The sequence below is a fragment of the Calonectris borealis genome, chromosome 1, assembly GCF_964195595.1.
Source record: "Calonectris borealis chromosome 1, bCalBor7.hap1.2, whole genome shotgun sequence".
In the NCBI taxonomy this organism is placed as follows: domain Eukaryota; kingdom Metazoa; phylum Chordata; class Aves; order Procellariiformes; family Procellariidae; genus Calonectris; species Calonectris borealis.
In genome coordinates, this window is record NC_134312.1 from 85,486,105 (window position 1) to 85,507,496 (window position 21,392).

The following is a 21,392-nucleotide window of genomic DNA, read 5'->3' on the forward strand; positions in this document are numbered from 1 at the left end:
GTGGTTATTTTAGATTCCTGACTTCTATTTAAGCATATCAAGAAATAAGGCCACAACATTTATAAAGTGCTTGTTGCTGCAATTTATGTCTTTTGTTTATGGAGGTCTGATTTTTTTCAGTATGTTTGTGAATTTTGAGGTGAGTGATTTACTGGAGGTTAGACATTAAACTTGGGACAAAGTCAGACATAGAACTCCAGGATCCTCTTGCCATGCCTCATACTTCTGTTGTTTCATTACACTCCTTTTTCTTTTGAACAAGTATAGGTGTTTCCCTCACAAATTATATTTACTGTAAAATTTGATCTTTAGTATGTTGCTCTTCAATGACATTGCTTCTTATTATAAGTTCTGAAAATGCTAACGTGTGTAATTTCTAATTTTTAGGCCAGTTTCTTTTGGGGCAGATTGCTTTGAATAATGAGATGATAAAGCAATCAGAAGGTGAAACAGCCTGCCCACTTAAATGCGAAGAGACCGTGAGTGATGATGAGGATGAAGAATTCCAGTTCTCAAATCTGATGGATCGGCTTGGAGCTAAAAAGATTTTGGATGAGTGAGTCTTCGCAGCAATAGTAATAGATTGTATGATCTTTTATGATTCAGCTCTGGGTTTGATTTTAATGGAATCTAAGATGAAAGACAAGAACCAAGGCTGCTCAGTAACACAGTGATTGTTTAAAAATTAATTTTCTTGGTTGTCAGAGATGATAAAATGCCATTCAACCAAAATTTCCAAGAGCAAAGCTGTTGTACTCCAGGCATATGAAACGTGTGTTTGTGCCATATGAAAGCAATACCATTAACCCATGTACCATGGGTTTTGAACATAGATAATTACTAGCATGTAATCCACAGATGCCACTCTTTTCAATCAAAAAATGCATGGTGACTGCTTTTCTGGCAAGGGCTGTGTTTAAAGTGCACCAGTTAACCATAAGAATGTTTTCTCCCCTTTTTCTGCTTTTTCTCCTCTCCATGCATAATTGCATGTTGTGATAACATAGCTCTGATAATACTACCTCTTCCAGAACCAGGATGACTCACTCTGAAACACAGAGTGCAAAAACTGCTCTAAGAGCTTCTTGTGTGTTGGCCTGACATTCATTGGTCAATCACAATGAATGTTCTAGATCAAAAAAAGCACAGGGCAAAAATGGGAGAGAAACTGGACAGATAATAGGAATGTTTAAGAAATGCATCAGTGATCCTTACCATGAAATAAAAGTGCGCATCAATGCTTCTCTTCACCTGACTGCCTGTTACAGGAAAGAGTTGATTGTCAGTCATCCTGAAAGGCTTTCATCATGAAGAGATTTTTATCACCCACTTTTTCTATCCTTATCCTCATTTTGTCCTTTAAATATAGCACTCTTTGCTGGCTAGGTTCAGGCTTACAATGCACATGGAAGAGAATGAGTCAGGAAGAAACAAACAAAAGAAGTTGTTCAGGAGAATTTTGGCAAAGTATTAAAAAACCTGTTATCCTTTACAGTAGAATATCTTTTTTCCAGTATCTGCTGAACAGATTTGGAAACAAAACATTCTCTTGGTAAATCTTTAAATCAAAATTTTCAAGATAGCGTGTTCTGATTTTTGTAGCAGTCCCACCATGGAATTAAAATGGGTTGAAAATGAAAGAAGACAGTACAAATGCAATTTGTTAACTTGTCTAAGTAACTTAGGAGTCTGAGTCTCATTCATTTGTCATGAGGAAATGTTTTTGATTAGCTTTCCCACTGCCCTCTCCCCACTAGATTTGTGGGAACTTCTTTGCTTCTAATAGAAGTGATGGGATGGTACAGTGTATCTCATCTGTCTTCTTTCTTACTCACTCCTGTTTAGATGAAGTGTCTGGCAAGGCACCCACTAAACAAGCAGTTCCTGTGATTCTCTGCAGTCATGCATGGCCAAACTTTATGATGCACTTTTTGAATAAATGCTATTTCCATCATTTCCCACCCCCTCATCCTTTTCAAATCTGGCACTGCTTAAGTAACCCTTGTTTTTAATAAACCTTGTGTTCTGACTAGTGAAGCCCTGAAGCCTTCAGCCACTAGGGTACTGTGAACATTTCTTGCAGCCTGAGAAATGTTCTCTCTTAATGAATCCTTTATGATCTCTTCTTTCAGTGAGAGTGATGTGAAGCAACTTTGGTTGCAGCTGAGAAAAGACGAACCTCATTTACTTTCCAATTTTGAAGAGTTCCTGGTCAGAATTTTTTCCCAGCTCCAAGAAGCAGATAATGAAAAGAACGAGTTGGAATGTGCTCTAAAAAAGTTAGTACTTTTCTTTGTTGGACTGTTTGTGTAGTTTTACAACTATCTTACCTACTGTTTGAACCTTTGAAATAAACAAGGTTTTTCAGTGAAGAACTGAGGACTATAATCACAAGAGTTCCTGTAATGTTAATTTTATTAGTCATGAGTACCAGTAAAATTATTTGTAACGCAGAACTGGCTGAAATGAGCTTTTCTCTTCCAGTTAACAAATTTTGTTGACTGAGATTCTTTTGCAGTTTGATTCTGGAGGACAGTCAGATTTAGCAGTAAATCTGGTAAATCGTCTGTGTGCTTTGCAAACATTGCGTGCAGAAAAGCTATAAATCTGGATTAAATGGCCAGAGAAATGAGAGGTTTAAGATGTTAAAGCAGCACAAAGCACTGATACCGATGAAAATGTAAGTTAACAAATACATATATAAAACAAACATATGAAATATAGTAAGCAATATCTATTGGCTTTATATATAAAAACATATATAATGTATATATGTAAACAAATATATAAAATGCATATATAAAACCAAATATATAAGAACTAAAAATTAATAGATCATCCTTTAATATATAGCTATCTAGAGGGAAAAAAATTGTGATGCTAAATCTAAATAGAATGCAAAATTATGCTTATAGTTGAAGTTCCCTGGTATTTTTATTATAAAGTGTCACTTCTGAATTTCAGATTCTTACAGATTGAGTAATAAAGGCAAATATATTGTTGAACATTTACTTCATTTGTTCAGCACTCTCCTGGCTATTCTGAGACTGTGACAAGGCTTCTGAAGAAAGAAAAAAACTAAAAACATATGGTGATTAAAGACAATTGGTTTCTCTTGATAGCAGCACTTTCATCTAAGTCTACAAGTGTGGTTTTAGCCTTCAGATAGCTAGTCAGTTGGAAACAGCATAGAGATGGTTGTGCTGTCTGTTTTAGACTAGAGATTATTAATAACCATGTGTGGTGAGGGGTTTGTTTTGTGATGGGTTTTTTTTTGTCAGACTCTTGTCAGTGTTTTTTGGGAACTGAATGAATAAATTTGTCTGTTTAATAGCTGTGATCAGCACAGAGGTGCATGGAGAATACAGTAGCATTACCTGACTTTTCTGGCTGACGTGAAATCTGTACCTTAAAAATGCATTGGATTTTTATGCCTTTGTAGTAAAAACAGGTTTTAGCTAATTTCTTCTTTCTATTGCTCCTGATAACAGCTCTAATTTCAGTACATAGGTCGTTGTTTTGTTTGTAATCAATAGCTGGAAGGAGTCAGAACTATCAAAGGAGTAATATTGGTTTTGGTAACAGTGGGGATGAATAACCTCTTTTATTTTAAACTGTGTACAAATAACAGCAAAGCTCAAGGCAAGACCGTATAGAGGGGGTGGAAATTATTTTTTTTATACCCACATACTTCTTAGCACTAAGATGTGTCTGCATAGACTGGCCGGGATTTACTGTGGGTTCACAGAAGACAAAGGATGCTGCTTATTGAGGTCTTATCATGTCTCCTGAGTTCTTCCTGATTGGTGACAATAGTACCCTTTGGAAGTTGAGAATGAATGTGATCTTTCATCTTTCCTTCCTGACTCACCTCTGTGAGTCATTAGGCCATAATGCAGTCTACTCTCAGCCTTTTGTCTCCTTTCCTGGATGTCGGCTGTGCTTTTGTCTTAAGTTGTTCCTTTTTTTCTAACCTGGATGCCCTGAGAAGGTTCATGTGCATGTGCTGGGATCTTTATGCCCTACCAATCTATGCTGTCAACCCATGCTATTCTTCTATACCTGTTTTTTGTCTTTTCTTCTGGAGTTTTCACACATGCATATTTTCATTCATGAACCTGAATCCTGTGGTCTAAGAGACCCAGGGGTTTCCTCCTGTCCTGGTTCAATACAGTATGCTGCTGCTGTTCCCATTTATAGGTCCAACCAGTAGTGAGACTGAACGTATATTCTCAATACACACACATGGAGATACACCACACATGGGGGACTGTGCAGACTAATACTGGTTAGAAAGCAGTGCCTCTACTGGCACCCACCTAAACACAAGTAGCATTCACACAAACATAAAGGATGACAGCCTGATCTTGTTTCTCCCATCCAGTTTATCAGGAGTGAATTTTATTAGTGAAAACATACACACATGCAGCCCTTCCCCACACTTACTTTATTCAGAAACAAACCTGCATTCATAGATCCTTTGAATATTAGCGTGGACTTTAGCCTACCTAATGTCCCTGCCTGCACCCTGGGCCCCTTACCCATTCTTTGACTGAGACCTTGGGTCTTTCCAGATGTGGATCATCTTCTGCTTGCTGGCTGGCTGGTTCAGCTGGATTGAAGTTTGCTACCAGAATATGTTCATTTGCTCACTCATTAACAATCACAGATCCTTCAGATATTAGCATGAGGCTTTTTAAGGCCATCTAATGCCCATGCCGAGACCGTAGTCTCTTTACCTCCAGTCATCAGGTCAGACCTTGAGTTTTTCCAGATGGAGATCTTCTCCTCCTTGCTGGCTAGTTCGGCTTGAAGTATGCTAATGAAGTAACACCCACACAGAACAGACATGTTCACACAGTTAGAAATAGGATGTGATAAGAAGATAGCATAGTCTGCGATAATCAGACACAGGGCTTGACCAGACAAATATACTAACCATCAGATTGCTTACACTTGAATAAGCCACTTATCCCCCCCCTTCACATCCACCTTGGTCCCTTTCTCTATCCTTGTGTCCTCATAAATAAAAAACTTGTCCCTAAATACTTTTTTTGACATGGGTCCCAGTTTTTCTACATCTGTATGCAAATTTCATATTTCTGATATTGATACCTAAGTAATCTTGCCCTTATATGGTGTAACTGATGTGGTTATTTAGATGCTGTTTTCCTTGACAAGATTCTTATCCCCCAAAGGTGCCAAATACTCTCCTTCAGATAGCTATGAGGTTGGCTGTTTACTGCATAACTCCTCCTGGAACACCTATGAAAGCCATCCATCAGGATGCTATCTGAAACTGTTGTCAGTTTCTCACTGTTATTTGTTATGTCCAGCAATTTCTCATATAATGTCCAGTAGTTTCTCATGCTCTATTCCATTAGTTAATCCTCAAGCTAAGGCCTAGTCATCTCAGCACTTTAACACTTAATCTATACCAGTGTTAACATCTCCTACAAACCTGTTCTCATAGAGCTCAGTAAACTTATAGGTAAGTTTATAATACATATGTATAACATGCAGCATGATCCTGCATAGAGGAAATTTGTGGTGCTTTGTTGGGTGTTACTCAAAGGCATAGGGTTGATCTCCCTGTGAATTTTTATTTTTATATATATTTATTTATATGTGTGCATGTGTGTGTGTATATATATATATAAGCGCATATATTTAAAGAAACCTTTTATATGCCAAGTAAGTTTTTGTCCTAGGAAAAAATGTTGGTAACTTTTAAATAGTCTTGAAGAAGAGATTTGCATATTGTATTGTCTACTGCTGACCCGCTTACAGATACTAGTGTTTTTGTCCTCTGAACATGTAAATTACGGCACTGTGCATACTTAGTGTGCGACTATTTCTATTGCTTAGTAACAGGCCATATTTTTTTCTAGTATTAAAAGTCTGCTTTAGTATTTCAGGTAAACAGACCCACTTTGATTTTGTCAGATATTAACCTCATCTCAGTTTTATATTTTATTTTAAGCAGTTAAGACGGTTGTTAGAGAAGACACTTAAAACCTACCACTGTGATCTTTTAGTTAAAGAGTTTCAACAAAGATGCCTAACAAGATACCAAATATATTCCTGATACACTCACAGAAGATGTCTGTCAATGCATCAGACATATTCTGTGTCAATATAACTATGGCATGTTTCTCCTTTTAGCTGATCTGTAGTTCTGGTTCAGTAGAACAACAGCCTGTTGTTGAAATACTGCTGATGAGTTTTTACATAGAACTGAATACACTTTAAGGAAAACAAAGCAAGTGACCACATTTTTATCCCAGAACTGGTGTTGTTCTCCTCACTGGTGATTATCATCATAAAGGAATTGATGATAAGCTGTTGCCTATATTTGTATATTTTAAGGCAAAGTTAAAATATGAGGTTTAAACCCTCTCCTTTTAAAAATACTCATATGCTTCTTTATTTCTTTTCATTTAAACAAAAGTGAGAGACTTTTACTACAGTAATGTATCAAACCAAACACTGTACATATATCTGGTCTGGTGCTGGAATCAGCAATAGCTAAGCTGTGCACTGAAAGTGTGGGCTGGTACATACATTCATCCATTTTGCTTTTGGCATCTACACAGCGGATACAATTTTTGTTTGCCAGGGTAAGTTAGTTCTCCTTGATTTTCTGATATTTGTATTTAATTTGAAGTGCTAGTTTAAAATTAGATGGCTTCTTAAGTTTAGCAGTGGTGTCTTTTAAATAGTAGGGTAATGTATCGAGTGGGCAAAAAAGCGGTAGATGAACTTCATTGTAGATAAATGTAAGGAAGATAAAATAATTTAAGTCATGCTTACGTGATGCTGAGCTTGGAATGGGCAGTTACAACTCTGGAGAAAGCCCTTGCAGAGAGCTTCCTGAAATCATCAGTTCAGGGTGCAATGGCAGCCAAAAAACCCCAGTACAATGCTATGCATGATCAGGAAGGGCACCGAGAACATGACAAAGCATGTTTTTGCCACTACCTAGAATCTTGGTGCACCCACGTGCTGAGTAGTGAGTGAAGTTCTGGTCTCTGCAACACAAGAAGAATGTAGCAGAGTGAAGAAAGTTACAGAGAATGGCAACTCAGTGGTTAAAGGAATGGAACAGCTATTCTGAGAGAGCTATTTTTAAAAGCTGGGATCTCTTGAGTGAGGAGGTAAAGGCTGGAGTGGGATATGATAGACCTTTACAAAACCATGAGACCACTGACTAGGCTGAATGAGGAACTGTTATTCTTCAAATCCCTAGCAGTAGAACAAGGCATATTTAATAAGACCAATAGGAAGTAAGCTTAAAACAGAAGAGAAAGAGACCTTTTTCTTCTAATAGCAGCTAAAATCTTCAACTGCCATTAGCTCTGTCTGCTGCTGTGCTTTGCATTTGAACGACAAACCTAGTAAAACGACAGACTGTGTTTCAAACAGAGTTCTAAACAAAGAAGATAAACATAAGGATAAACGGGAAGGGAACAATGAACTGACTTCTCATTCAGCTTAGTAGCATGGGACAGTGTCAGAGTCCACCTTTGGTGGAAGAACAGGAGAATCAGCATCTCAGAAGATTAGTGCACAAAGTGCACAAGTCGCTGTGTTTTTTTAAGGGGAAAGAAAAATCATTACAACAAACTGCCTGAACAGCAATTGTGAAACCCAAACAATTCACATTGCAGCTACATGAACAGGCAGAAATTAAATCTTTGTGAGTGTCTTGATCCTGAACTCATCATCTGAACTTAGTGAACTCAACGTTACATTCCATTTTGGTTAATGTGCTCAACAACAGCACCGTCTCCCTTTCGTCTCCATCTCTGTTTATTCCACAGCATTACTGGAAAGAGAAAGATCAAGTTATCAAATATTGCTGAAATTATACAATTATGCATTGAGTAAAACTGGATGGTATGGTCCCAGGGAATAGAGATTTTAATCAAAACATTTTGCGTTTTTCACATAGCAATGATATGCCCTTATGGCTTTAATTATTTTCCCCTGACTGCATGTGGGGAATATTTGCCAGCTAATGTATTGGATTATTTTTTCTGCTGCTTGTTAGTTACTTATAACTGTGTTATACTTTTGATTATAGCAGGATATTATTTTATTTTTCTATTTAATTTGATCAGAGTTAAGAATGGTAAGCCATGAATGAAATGCTTGGGGAGTATTCAGCCTGCAGAAATGGCATGTGCTTATGTGCCAGACCAAGTAAAAAGATTCCTACATCCAGAGGTACCTCCTGGATGTAGTCTTGGTGGTGCTGCCATATCTTTGCTTCCAAACATGGAAGAGGAAAGAAATATCTAAATCAGCAGCTTAACAATATGGGACTAAAGTTATTCTCCCTGTCACACAGAAGCAAAGAAAATCTTCATGATTCCCATGGAAACACTGACTGCTGTGCAATGTGTTCTGCCTGTGCAAAGTTAAAGGGTTTTTTCAGTACATAGTCAATCTAGCCCTGATCAAAGTGTCATTATACTGCGTGAATACAGTATTTTTAAATATTATCTTAGCGTCTCTGCCATACCTTTCTAAATAACTGTTAATTCTTTATGAATTTGTGTAATTTTATTCCATTAACGAGTGCTAATTTCTTATGAAACATTTTCCTTAAAATTTGAGATCAGAACATGACCTGACTTTACACTATAAGGGGAGTAAGGTAGCAAAAACAATTTCTGGATTTTCTGGCACTCTCTATTTGAAGCATTGCAGTCACATGAAGAGGCCCTTGTCTGGGCTGCTTTTCTCACCTAATCAGAGTTTACAAAAATCTAAGTGACAGCAATCATTTCCCTCAAATTGGTGTAGCTTGATATTTGTTTATTGCTGCTGTAAATCCTGAGAAAATGCCTTCCCCTCCTCATTTTTTACCTGTGGCTGAAAATACGAGATGGCAATGTCAAGTGTTCTGATGTTTGAAAGGGGGAAAGAAAGACTTGTTTCTGGTGTTTCTCACTCCTCTTAGCTTAAGTAAATTTTTTGAAGTTTCTTTCCGATTTGCTTGGCTTTAACTGAGAAGAGAATCAGGCCTTTAATAAGTGAAAACATAGAATATGTAGAGCATTAGGTTCAAAAAAAATAGTAGATACCCACATTACAAAATTAACAGCTTTTTTTTCTATTGTATATTCCTTGTCTTGCTCTTATTGATGTGAACGCCCTAGGAGATTATATACTTTATTTGTAACAGATGCATTCTGCAGATTGCTCAAGGAACAGCTGTAGCCAGGGGAATGTGGGGGAATATACAGTAGTGTCATAGCCCTATTAATCTCTATTAAAAATCTTTCTAGGATGTCCCCTGAGTTTGATGCAAAGTGATTCCTGCTTTTGAGTTTCTGGATTAACGAAAATAGAAGAGAAGAGAAGAGAAGCAGAACAAAGCAGCTGTCTTACTCCCTTTCAACAGTTAAATTTTTTCTGCCCAAACTAAAGCATCTGCTCAATGTAATCCTTCATGTATCAAACTGCAGTGATAATAATTGCAATATTGTATTGGAAAAAGTGAGCTTTTTAAGTCCTTTTTTCCTACAGTCAGATACACTTGTGCACAGCATATTTATTCCTGTTCCTCAGCTGGGCGTTTCAAATTTCTTTCAGCAAAGCTGTTAGAGAGGCATTAAGGCAGCTTTCAAGAAGGACTTTCAAGAAGTCTATTCTAGCTAAAACATCTTAGACATGATAGAAGTACCTCATTCAATGCCCTTGAATGGTGAACAATGCAGTTCCAGAGTAAAAAAAACGAACTTGCAGTGAAAATACTTTTAACTGGCAAACTTAGGCTCTGGTATTCTTAGTATTATCACTAGGAAGCTCTGTTCCTTAAACCTAATGATTTAGTAGTCATTAGAACTGCATAATGAACAGCAGCTTTATATGGAAACATCAGATGTGTAGCTTTATTAGCCTTTGAGCTGTTGAAGCTTTCCTTCCATGAGGAAAAAAAAAATCTGTGACCTTTCCTGCACAAAAATTCCTATTTTCTTAACCCTAGAATGTTCTCTGGAGTCTTGTGTTAAGGAAGAAATGGGGAGCTTAGCTCATAAAGTGAGCCATGACTTGAAGTAATGCTACAAAGACCTACTCAGTATACTTTTATCTCTTATTAGGAAAATTGCTGCTTATGATGAAGAAATTCAACATCTCTATGAGGAAATGGAACAGCAAATTAAAAAGGAGAAAGAGCAGTTTCTCTTGAAAGTGAGTGTCTCTTTGTTATTGTGGGCATGGATTCTGTTCCCACTTCCAGTGGTTTTATACTCATTCTGGGTGTGAAAGGAAAGCCCACAAAATGTGTTTCATAACAGAATAAGAAAAAACATCATTTATCTCACTGCTACTTCTGTACTGATCCAGGCTCTGCAACTTCAAACTAAGTGACTTGTTGGATGAGAAGAGCATTGATGTCCTATGCTCAGTGGTTGGCATACAGTAGCAGCTGGCATTCTTTTGAAAGTCAACTGAACTACTGTTTTATCAATGCTGCTAGGGGTCCAACTTCTGGTCACAATTAGGAAAAATGCTCTTTGAGGTTGTTCAGAGCAGCACTAATCTTGTTGAGTTCTGCAGTCTCTGGTTTTGAGGAGGGGATAAGTTCTCACTGAAGAGCAACAACAGATAAATCAAGTGATGGTAATTTCTGAAACCACCACAACTATTTGCAAAATAAACATAGGTCAGATTCTTTTGTCACTGCCATGGTGCTTCCAGAACACCTAACAATGAAATCCTTTTTCTTATGAAGTCTCCTTTAAATGTCCTCTACTGCTTTTATTTTACATGATTTTTCTGTCATGTTTTTTCTCCTAAAACAAGGAAACTAACAAGAACTCCCAGTATGGCCAGGAAAGAGTCACCTTAGAATCATTTAGGTGGAAAGGCACCTATGCTGCTCCTAACTTTCAAACTAGATCAGGTTGCTCAGGGACTTGTCCAATTGAATTTTGAGTGTGCAAATGATGGAGATTCCACAGCTTCTCTGGGTGGCCTGAGACAACCAATCAGGAACTACTGGCTCATGCCTTTTTGTTGTCTTGAAAGCAGTCATACAAATGAAGCCAATATATGGTTTCAAACAACACATGGTACACAAAATGTTGCCAAAACTAATGGATATCCATCAATTATTGCCTCCATTCTCAATCAAATATGGTATCTAAAAAATCCTTCTGTGATCCAAATATATTGGATCACATATATCCAATATATTGGATCCACAGTATTTTTTGTTTCCTGACATACAGTGTATTAGAGCAAAAAGAGCCTTAATCTAAGAAAGAGCCTTGCTGTCTAAGGAATCAGTCTTTTAACTTGCCTCACAGGGTAGTGAACCTGACTCGTAAATTTCAGGATTTTTCCATTCCAAGCTGAGAGCAGTTTTTAGTGGTGGATGAGATGAACCCTTTATATAAAGTTTGTATATCAGCTGAAGTATAAAAAATATTTGCAATTTTGCCTGACAGCAGTTGTTGTGGAAGAAATGGGTTATATGCTCTTAATAACCCACAACTGAAGTTGTATTGAAAATCCTAAAACAACAGTGACTTTTCCATAAGCAATGATTGTTGGATCTCCTAATTAGTTGTATGTTTGAGGTAAAGCCATTTCTTTCAAGCTTCTTCATTAAAGCTTCCCACTGAAGCTATTTACAGTTTAGTCAGCATTCACACTAATGGTTGTCAGACACTCAAGAAGTATTGTTTCTTGGCATGACTAATTTGGGATTTGGGGAGATCTGACTGTTAAATTCTTTCTCTAATGCAAAGTTTCACAAAGACTTTACAGCCTGGAGAGATGCATTGATGTCATATAAAAGGGGAATTATTATGGTTTGAATGAAGAACAGCTCTTGAAGAATACATTTAAAGAAATTGTTAAGATGCAAATAAGTACAAATTGTAGCTATTTACAATACTTAATACCCTACTGGCTGAAGGTTGTACAAAAGGGGCAGTTAGTCTGTCTTTTTGACTTGGATATATATTCTTCCACAGAAGAAGCCAGTTAACATGCATTTGATTACCTCATTAAGTGTACTGCTGAAGGGGAAAAGAATGTAGGAACCACTGCTGTCTTGAGGGAATTTTTATTTTTGTTTAGAGGCATTTTCCTGGGGACCTTAGAGAGTAGAAGCCTGTTGTGGAGGAATAGGACATACTCTCAGCTGATATGAACTGCTGGAGCCTGATTTTACTCAGGTCTTACAATTTGTTTCAGCTGAGGAGTGTTTGAAGGAGTAATCCAAATAGGACTGGGAGTTCCCAGTGACTGCAGGATACTTAGGTAGTGGACAGATTGATATAATTGCTAAGTGAATGGCAGAGCCTGAAGCCCAGATCACTTGCTTATACCAGTGGAATATCTGTGACAAATTGTTGTTAGTGATGAATTTTAAAGGTAGCAGGTATTGTTTCTTTTACTTCAACCTGAGTTGCTGTGCTGTGTGTCAGTAGCCTGTACCTCCTATGTCAGTCCTGATATCTTGTATGTGAGTTACAGTATGACTCCATAATAATTTAAATTTGTCCAGGTTGTTTCCATCAGTGCATTCTCATCACTCTTCTGTGCCAGCAGTTGTCTGGTTCAGGAAACCAAATGTGCAGAAAGCTATTCACTTTTTTGCTTGTTTAGCTCTGAAACAGCTCACTGCTGCAACAGATGAGCATGAATGCTAGTGTAGAAGAGGATGAGGGTACGTGTGGCTGGAAATGAGAGGACGCACTCTAGCTTCATTGATTTAGGTTGGCTAAGCTGCTAAGGCTCGTGCCTAGGATAGAAGACTTCTGCCTCCACCTTGTAGACTTGATGCCTACTCATGTGCCATCAGCACATCCTGTAGCAACTGCAGTTCTTGAAGTTGCTGGACTACACCAGTTTACAGAAGCTCTAGATTCATGAGTGATACCATCCCTAAATTGCGTTCTATCAGTAGCTCATTATGTTCACTGTGAAAAGCTTGCCTATTATTTTCATGCCTCATTTCTTATGTCTCCTCCTGCTGACGAAATTGTGCTGTTCTGTTAATACATTTTCTCTTTGAATTTTGCAGGACACAGGGAGGTTTCAGTCCTACAGTCAAGAGCTGGAGTGCAAGCTCCTGTCAAAAGAACAAGAACTGGAACAATTGGTTCAAAAACAGAAAAGGGTATTAACTGATATCCTTCACAGTTAAAAAATAGATAATTTTTATTTGTTAATATGATTTTCTTTAGGTACTATTTTAGGTCCCAAAAATGCAAGTTGGTGTGATGTGGTTCTGCCAAACTATGACCCTCTGTTGCTTTTGTGTCTTGAGTGTAGATACCGGAATGCATTTAAAAGTGGAGTTATGACTGCTAGACTTCTACTCATGTGTTTAGGAAAAATGTTACCCTCTATTTGTAAAGCAGTTTTTCTTTTATATGATAAAATGAAAAAAAAAATGCTCCAGGTATTCTCACCAGGTACTAGGTTAATTTTATGAAAATGTAGCAGAATTCCACTGCCTTCAATGTGCTAGGAACTGGCTTAATGCCCAAACAGCTCAAGAGCAGAGAACAATGATTTGGGTCGTACAGTGTACACCTTTGCTCAAAGCTTGTACCAACCATTTACTTGTTTTGGACGATTCAGCACTATGAACCTGAAATGCTCCCTCCTGAACAACCTGCTCATGATACATCTCTCTATGATAACAGTTTTATAGCAGTGCATGGTTCTTCTGCATGGTAACAGCCTGTCAAGTTCCCGTATTAAAGCCTGATGTGTTTTACTTCTTAAAATGCATGGCCTGCTTGGGGAAGCAGAGTATTTGTGCATGGCTGAACTTGCTGTAAAGTGTCTCCAAGGTCAGTGCATGAAAGACTAGTGATAGGGAAAGGGGGTAGCACTGGAATTTAAAGGGCTGAAATGGAATGCTGTGAAACCAACTCCCTCTGTAGAATATGAACATAAAATACATGTAAAATTTCTTTTTCTGGCAGCGGTGTTTGGGAGTGCAAGTCCTGGGAAATAGGAGAGAAGTAAGAGGGGAAGGGAAGGAAGAGGAAAAAGAAGTTTGAGGTCAGTTTCCTAGTTGTGTGTAGTTTTTAGATCCTTCTCTGAGGAATGAATCCAGGTGCTGCTGAAGCTGATGGGAATTGTAAGATCGTACTTGAGTAAGAGGGGAGACAAACCTCTAGCTTACTACAATTATGCAAGTTTAGCTGATGAGGATATAGGACTGAACTAAAAGGCCATTACATAATTGAAATGAACTGCCCGATGTTAATTACCTTTGTCCAGTACCACTGTGAATCAGAATAGATGTGGTTTTATGCAGACTGTTTACCACGTTGCAGCACTATAGTGAAATAATCTATACTTTGAAGAGATCTTTGGGGGGACACAAATGAGGCATTTTTAGTCTGAAGCTAACTGCAAAAATATAAGAAATTATTTATCATAATTTTGTAATGATTATATTGTAGTATTCTCCTTTTTTGGTTTTGAGGTTGTTTTTTTTTTGCTTTAAAGCTATGTTTAAAACTTAGTTATCAACCAGTGGTTCTGTAAAACCATTTTCCTGTGGTTCTCTAAAATATATGTGTTCTAAATTTGGTATAAAAACCACAGAAGTTATTCAAAGACTTACACTCACTTTTAAGCCTGGTCTAATTAAGTAATACAGGCAGCAGTATCAGGAAGTTTTATCTTATGCTTGCTGTCTACATTGCCTATTGTCTACTATTGCCTATCTTGGAGAACATAAAACAATGTCTGTGTTATTTTTATTAGTATTTTATTTAATCTAATTTATGTTTTCTATTCACTGCATTGTTTATTATTAATAATATTACTGTGTTTTCTATTTATTTGTAATTTCTATTATTTATCATTTCCCCGCTCCCTTACGAATTTGCATGAGTCTCAACAAGGGTGCTTTTGAAGGACAGGATCTTCATAGTACCATAAAAATTAAACTATCCCATTTTATTTTTATGGAAAAGAAGCTGTGTTGGACAAATGGAATTCACTACTTCTAATGATGTGATGAGTGAGATAATTTTATTCAAACGATTGATGGTATTTGAAACTTTTTGTCATTCAACCAGCTGATTGGTACCCATTGTCAATCTTATACACAATATTTGATTTTTTTTTTATCTGGTATAGCAGCCTAGTTTGTTTATTTGAATGCTTAACTTAGCATAGTTAGAGGCAGTATTTTGTACATATATTTTTCTAATTCCTAATGATCATCTCTGAGAGTCACTCTCATCTTTCCTCAGATCTGTTTTTATAATACTATAACCCCACTCATTTTCTGGTATTACTCTTTATTCACCTAGATATCAATGTGTGCTAGGTTAGCTTCCACCCGTCTAATGTTTGCCTTATCCAGAGCGCTCTGTCACTTTTGCCTCCTCCTCTTGCATGGAAATATACTTTGATAATTAAATCTATTCTTGCAGATGTTAATAGCAGCTTGGTTTAATTACAACTTTCATGCTTGATTATATGAGAGAACCTCTTGGGAGTAATACAAATGCTTTTTTCCAAACTTCATTAATAAGTCTTTTTCTTTCTTTTTTTTTTTTTTTTTAAATACAATGTAATTATTCCTGTGTTGGAAATTATTATCAAAAATGTGAAAGGGAACTTCCAGGCAAGATGAGTTGAGTAGTATTTCTGCTGATTTAGCCAGAGGGAGTTTCCCTTGTGAGGGTCTTCTGCCTGGTGTGACTGAAATACTGTTTTGATTCCATGTTGACTGGCCTTCTGTAGGCCAAGATTCCTTTGGCTAGGCCTTTTTGCTGGCTACCATGATCTTGAACTGTCAGCTTGCTCTATGTGGCTTAGATAAAGCACAAGGTATTCTCGATAGTCTTCCTCAAGGGATGTGTGATGGCATGTCTCAGAAGGAGGCACTGGGGACAGAGGATGTTCAGCGTAACATCTAAGGCACAGAATCTTGTATTAGGGGAAGAAAGTAGATGTGGACCAGGTAAAATGCAGGAGAGTTACTGAGCTTCTCACATAAAATGATGGGTTCTGTGCTGACGACAGCCACTGAAGAACATGATTTTGGGATTCTGAGTAAGAGATCCATGAGAACATGGATCAGTAGCACTCAAAAATGCAAATCAAGTGATAGGATTGTTAAGAAGGGCGTAAAGAACAAAATAATCCCCAGCTTTATAACACTGTATAAATGTTTCATCTTTCACATGCACCCGAAATAAATAGGGAGAAAAAAAGGGAAAAAATACAGAAAGGATGCTGAGCTAAGGACAAGGGAATGCATGGAGAGTACTTAATGTATGTGTCTTTGAGGGACAGCAAAAGCTGTCCTCAGCAACAGTTTGTTTGTATTGGACAGTCCCAGTTCTTTACTCGATTTTAAACTTGTGAGTTTTTCCTCCCATTTTTGTCAAAAAAAGAGAATATACACCATCAGCTACCGTGTCTCTGCTTGACTTGTGGTTAATTCTCTCTGCTTCCTAGATTTTCTTAAACATGACTGTGGGCCATGAGCCTTTCCCAATCAATTTTCATCTACTTTATGACCGTGGGAGCCAATTTGCAGCTCCAATAAACAGCTAGAGCCTATAGGGTCTATGCCATTCTATACCAGCTGAACATCCACCTAATGAGTTATTCCACTGTATTGAGAGTTGTTTAAATGAATGCTTTAAAAGTAGTGTTTGGCATCACTTAAATGATTGTATAGATACAGTGAAACGAAGGAGCTCTGTATTGCTGTGAAATAACCCTTTCTCCTCTTGTTGGGTCCTGGGGTTTAAATATTATGAGCATCTGCTATTGAGCATAGTTTCAACATAATTGTTTTTCTCACAAGAGTAAGCACCAGGATTTATAGCAATTATTTCTAACATCAGAACCTATGATTCTGGGAGCTGATGATGGCTACCATTGCAGTTACATTTCCAGGCCAGCCAGTCTCTGTGTAAGTTTTCGGATGGCCATAGTATTCTGTAAGTGGGATTTCTGCCTGCAATTTGTTGCTCTTAAGCTTTTTGAAAGTTCATCTTTGTGTGATCACTTTTTGCTTCTCCCAAAACCACTCCTCTGGATAAGAAAGTCTTGTCTTCTCGTACCTAAAGCATCTGGTCTTTTACTTAGAATAGACAACTTCATTCTGTCAAGGAATGGAAGCAATACTCAGGAACTGAAGTGATCTATCAATGTAAACTAACATTGCTCAGTAGTAATTTGATGCCCAGCTAGTCAGTGTCCCATATGAACCGTGAGCCTGCTGAGGCTACAGTTCAGCAAATACGTTAAGCTGGTGCTGCTGCTGAGATAAGTGCTCCCACTCTGCTCTTGTTCCTGACCTTTCACAACCTCAGCTAGAAGGTATTTTCTGCTTTTGTTTTGAACCTGGGCCTTCAGGTTGCATTCAAAACCAAGACTAGAACAACAGCAGTGTTGTGGACCATGAATAGACTGGCAGAGCTGGGTAAGGACAGATTTTGATTTGTGTGAGCTCTGCTTGTTGGGTTGTGCAAAATGAGAGTTCTAACAAAATCCTCCATTGTGTCTCAGATCTGGAGGTTTGAACTGGTATCATTGTAATGCTCCTAGTACATTTTACATCCCTTAAAACGCATACTGAAAAAAAAAAATTTAAAAAAAGTTTTTATAACTTCAGGTCAGCAGTGCCTTCCCTAATATGAAGTGGACTAATTTTAGTCTACTTTACTTTTGCTCTGTCATTTTAATTTGCTCAATTAGCCAGGGAGAAGCAGGTGGAACTTCTTTACATACTGGAAACCACTGTCATCTGCTGTTATCTGTTTCACAGGGAAGATGTATCTTTCCTTTGTATATACTTTGGAGAGTGAATATAAAAGTGAATAAAAAAACTCTAATTCACACTTCTAGGCAGATTTAGCTGAGGTGGCAGAAAGGTTACTGCTTGTTGATATTACTGGGGATGGGAAGGTTTATCAGCTACCAGATTTAAATCTAACAGTTTTTAGGAACTCTGAATCGCTCTGTGTAGGCCTTGTCGTTGTGGGAAGTTGTCTAAAATAGCAGTTGTGAACATCAACTAAGTACTGCTAATATGCTCTGTAAACGCTTTTTTTGTGGTTTTTCCTGGTGCATTTTTGAACTGGATGAAATTCAATCATACAGTGGAATGACTTTGTTTTTGTGTAACATAATTATGTCTGTACACAGAGCAGTGGAAGAGCACCATATGTGTTTTATTCATATGTTGGCTTTGATAGAAATAGCTTCCCTATTCAACTAACCTCTAAGACTTGAATTGAAAGCCTCAAAACCAAGATGCCTCGGTTAGTTATAATACTTTCTGTTCTCTTTTCTTCCATCCCAGTTAGAGCAGCAATGTACAGAACTTCTCAGTGGCAAAGAAGAAACCAAAGTAGAGAACACCAAGCTGAAGCTGACTAACCAGGAGCTGCTGAGAGAACTGGAGAGAACGTCTCACGAACTAAGCCTGGCTCAACAACAGTTACAGGTGCTTCAGGAGGAGGCATCAAGACTACATGAGGAGAAGGAAATGTAAGTCTCCAGCTGCAGTGGTTCTAGTGCATTTGCTTAGTGTGCCAGTGAGCCTCCTTCTCAGGGTATTCAGTGCTGTGATTTAAGTTTGTGTCATAAGCAGAAACTGCCAGCAAAGCCAAGTGCAGTTCTAGTAATTTTTCCCCAAGTAATTCAGCATGTTTTCTGTAGCATATCTGGCTTCTACAGAATCTTTTGCTACTTCTTCAAAATGTCAGTGTTCTCCCACCCCCCGACACCCATTTGTTGAGGATGTTTGGAATTAAAAATTAGTTTAATTGGTTAAAAAGTATGTCTAAGTTTTGAAATACCAGTGGGATTCCTTACAGAAATTACAGTTGTGGCACATGGTGCTTCATCCTCCTCAAAGCTCAGTCTATCTGAAACTTGCTTCTCAGAATGTACTCTGGCTATGAGATGGCTAGGATGTGCTTCTTTTCTTCATCAAAAGCAAGTCTAGTACATAATTTCTGACCAAGGAGCCTGGCCAGCAAGATAAAACATAGCTTATGCAGCTAAATCACGATTCACACAAGGACTTATAGTGATCCAGAACCATCATTTTGGGGTTTCCAGTTGAAATGTCTTGGATTTCAGATACTGACTCTGAGTTAAAAAATATTTTTCAAGAAGAAATATTTACAGTTCATATTTTGAGGGATAGAAATGACCTTTAAGTGACAGATCAATCTACCTGTCTTGCACCAGCCTTCTGCACAAAGTAGAAGTTACATTACCCTGAAGCTGTAATTGGCAGAATATTCACTGAAGTCCATTTAATGGAAGATAGTTTTAAAAAAATGGTCAGGGATCTGTAAAACCCTCTTGGTGCCAATGGAGATCACATGGATGCCAGGCTGGGTGCATATCTTGCCAGACTCTATACATTTCAGCAATGAACTACGTAAGTCAGAGCTGTGGCTATTTGGCATATTTCAGGATAGAGCAGAACATTAGATCAAATGTCATATTCTCTTTCTGCTAAGCTTTGTGCCAAACTCTACTTAGTTATTACTAATTTATTTTTTCTGGAGGGTATAAATAATGAACTTTGTTGATAAATAATTGTTAAAGAATGGCCACTGCGTTTAGAACACTAATTTTAAGTTTGCGTGTTTGATGTGCGTTTTGGAAGTAGACCGTAGAAATATTCCTCCTCCAGGTGGTTTGTTTCCTCTTTAAGGCCTCTCTTTTCAGATCCAGAGGAAAGACTGTGGAATGATCTGATTTTAAAGCTACAGAGGAAATCTGCCCAGTGGTCAGACTGCTGAATAATACTACTGCATTTAAAAAGCACTTTGGATTCAATAGTCTTTATGGAATTAGAGCTCAGCCCTACTCAACTGCACCTGCAGTGTTGCTTTAAACATCTGTATCAGTCTGGTAAGACCTGAGCTGTTGAAGCAGGTGTAATGTTCAGACTGTGCACAGGAAGAACTTGAGGCTTCACTGAAAGGCAAAAAACATTTAAGGCCAGACACCAAGTTGCATTAAGTCAAAGTAAATGGTCTAAATCTAGTGTAAAAATCTGAGATGCTGTGTCCGATGTTTAAGGCTGCATAACTGTTAAAGTCAGGAACTGAAAAAAAATTATAGGGAATGTAGATGTGTGAGCCTGACATATAGTTCCAGCAGCAAGAAAAACTAATTTTGGATAAAATGTTACATGGTCTTTAGTGGCCATGAGTGAGAAGGATTTCAGCAGTATGTCTTCTCTGAATGATGCAAGTGCCATTATCAGCATATATTAAGCTCTCTGGATGAAGAAATTATAAAGCTATAATTTTTTGCAAAAAGAACCTCTACTCCTTCCTCTGCTGACTCAAACTGCTGTGGTACTATGGGTCTTATACTGAATAAACTTTTTTAAAATTCGTAACCATTCATGCAGAATAAAATCTACAGTTTTGGAGAAGCTGAAGTCTCAAATGTGGATACTCCTAGGAGGAAGCATTTTAGCAGTATTGTTACCATGGTTAGAACAATTTTATTTATTTATTTTCATTACAGGGAGGTGTACCGAGTGACAGAAACCTTACAGAGAGAGAAGTCAGGACTTCTGAAGCAGCTGGATTTTTTAAGGTAATGCAGCCCTTACATTCAAGAACTTCTTGCATCATTCTAGAGGTACATTAAAGGATGAAATTACGTTGGGATATGTACCGAGTATAAGTGTTCAGGCATTGGCAGCGGGGTGCCGCAGGGTTGGCCTCTGTGCCAGAGAGGAGAGGCCGGGGCTGCCCCGTGCCAGCCACAGCTGGTTCCAGCTGGCTCCAGCAGATCCACTGCAGGGCACGGCTGAGCCCCTCAGCCAAGGCGCCTCTGCAAAAGCATGTGTAAGAAAGGGTAGAAAACACTGTGCAGCAGTTGAGAAAGAGGAATAAGAAAAGAATCTGTGAGAAACAGCCCTGCAGACACCAAGGTCAGTGAAGGAGGAGGGGGAGGAGGTGCTCCAGGTGCTGGAGCAGAGATTCCTCTGCAGCCTGCGCAGAGCCCTTGCAGGAACAGGCTCCTGGCAGGAACTACGGCCCATGGAGAGGAGCCCATACAGGAGCAGGTTTTCTGGCAGGAACTGCGGCCCATGGGGGACCCACACTGGAGCAGTCTGTTCCTGAAGGACTGTGCCCCATGGAAAGGATCCACGCTGGAGCAGTTTGTGAAGGACTGTAACCTGTGGGAGGGAACCCACACTGGAGCAAGGGAAAAGTGTGAGGAGGAAGGAGCAGCAGAGAGGAGCTGTTATGGACTGACCACAACCCCCCCATTCCCCATCCCCCTGCGTCACTCGGGGTTGGGAAGGAGGTAGAAGAGTCAAGAGTGCAGGAGTGAGGTTGAGCCTGGGAAAAAGGGGGGTGGGGAGAAGGTGACTTTAGTTATGT

General features: G+C 38.4%; 1 protein-coding gene across 1 annotated transcript in view; it reads left to right on the forward strand.

The window, feature by feature from the left end:
- CRACR2A (calcium release activated channel regulator 2A) overlaps positions 1-21,392 on the forward strand; it is a 66,721-nt gene that overhangs the window by 21,982 nt on the left and 23,347 nt on the right. Inside the window, exons 4-9 of the mRNA XM_075164066.1 lie at positions 388-556; positions 2,133-2,279; positions 10,113-10,203; positions 13,052-13,147; positions 18,326-18,513; positions 20,524-20,595. Coding sequence (XP_075020167.1) covers positions 388-556; positions 2,133-2,279; positions 10,113-10,203; positions 13,052-13,147; positions 18,326-18,513; positions 20,524-20,595 — 763 coding nt within the window. The remainder of the gene's footprint in view (positions 1-387; positions 557-2,132; positions 2,280-10,112; positions 10,204-13,051; positions 13,148-18,325; positions 18,514-20,523; positions 20,596-21,392) is intronic.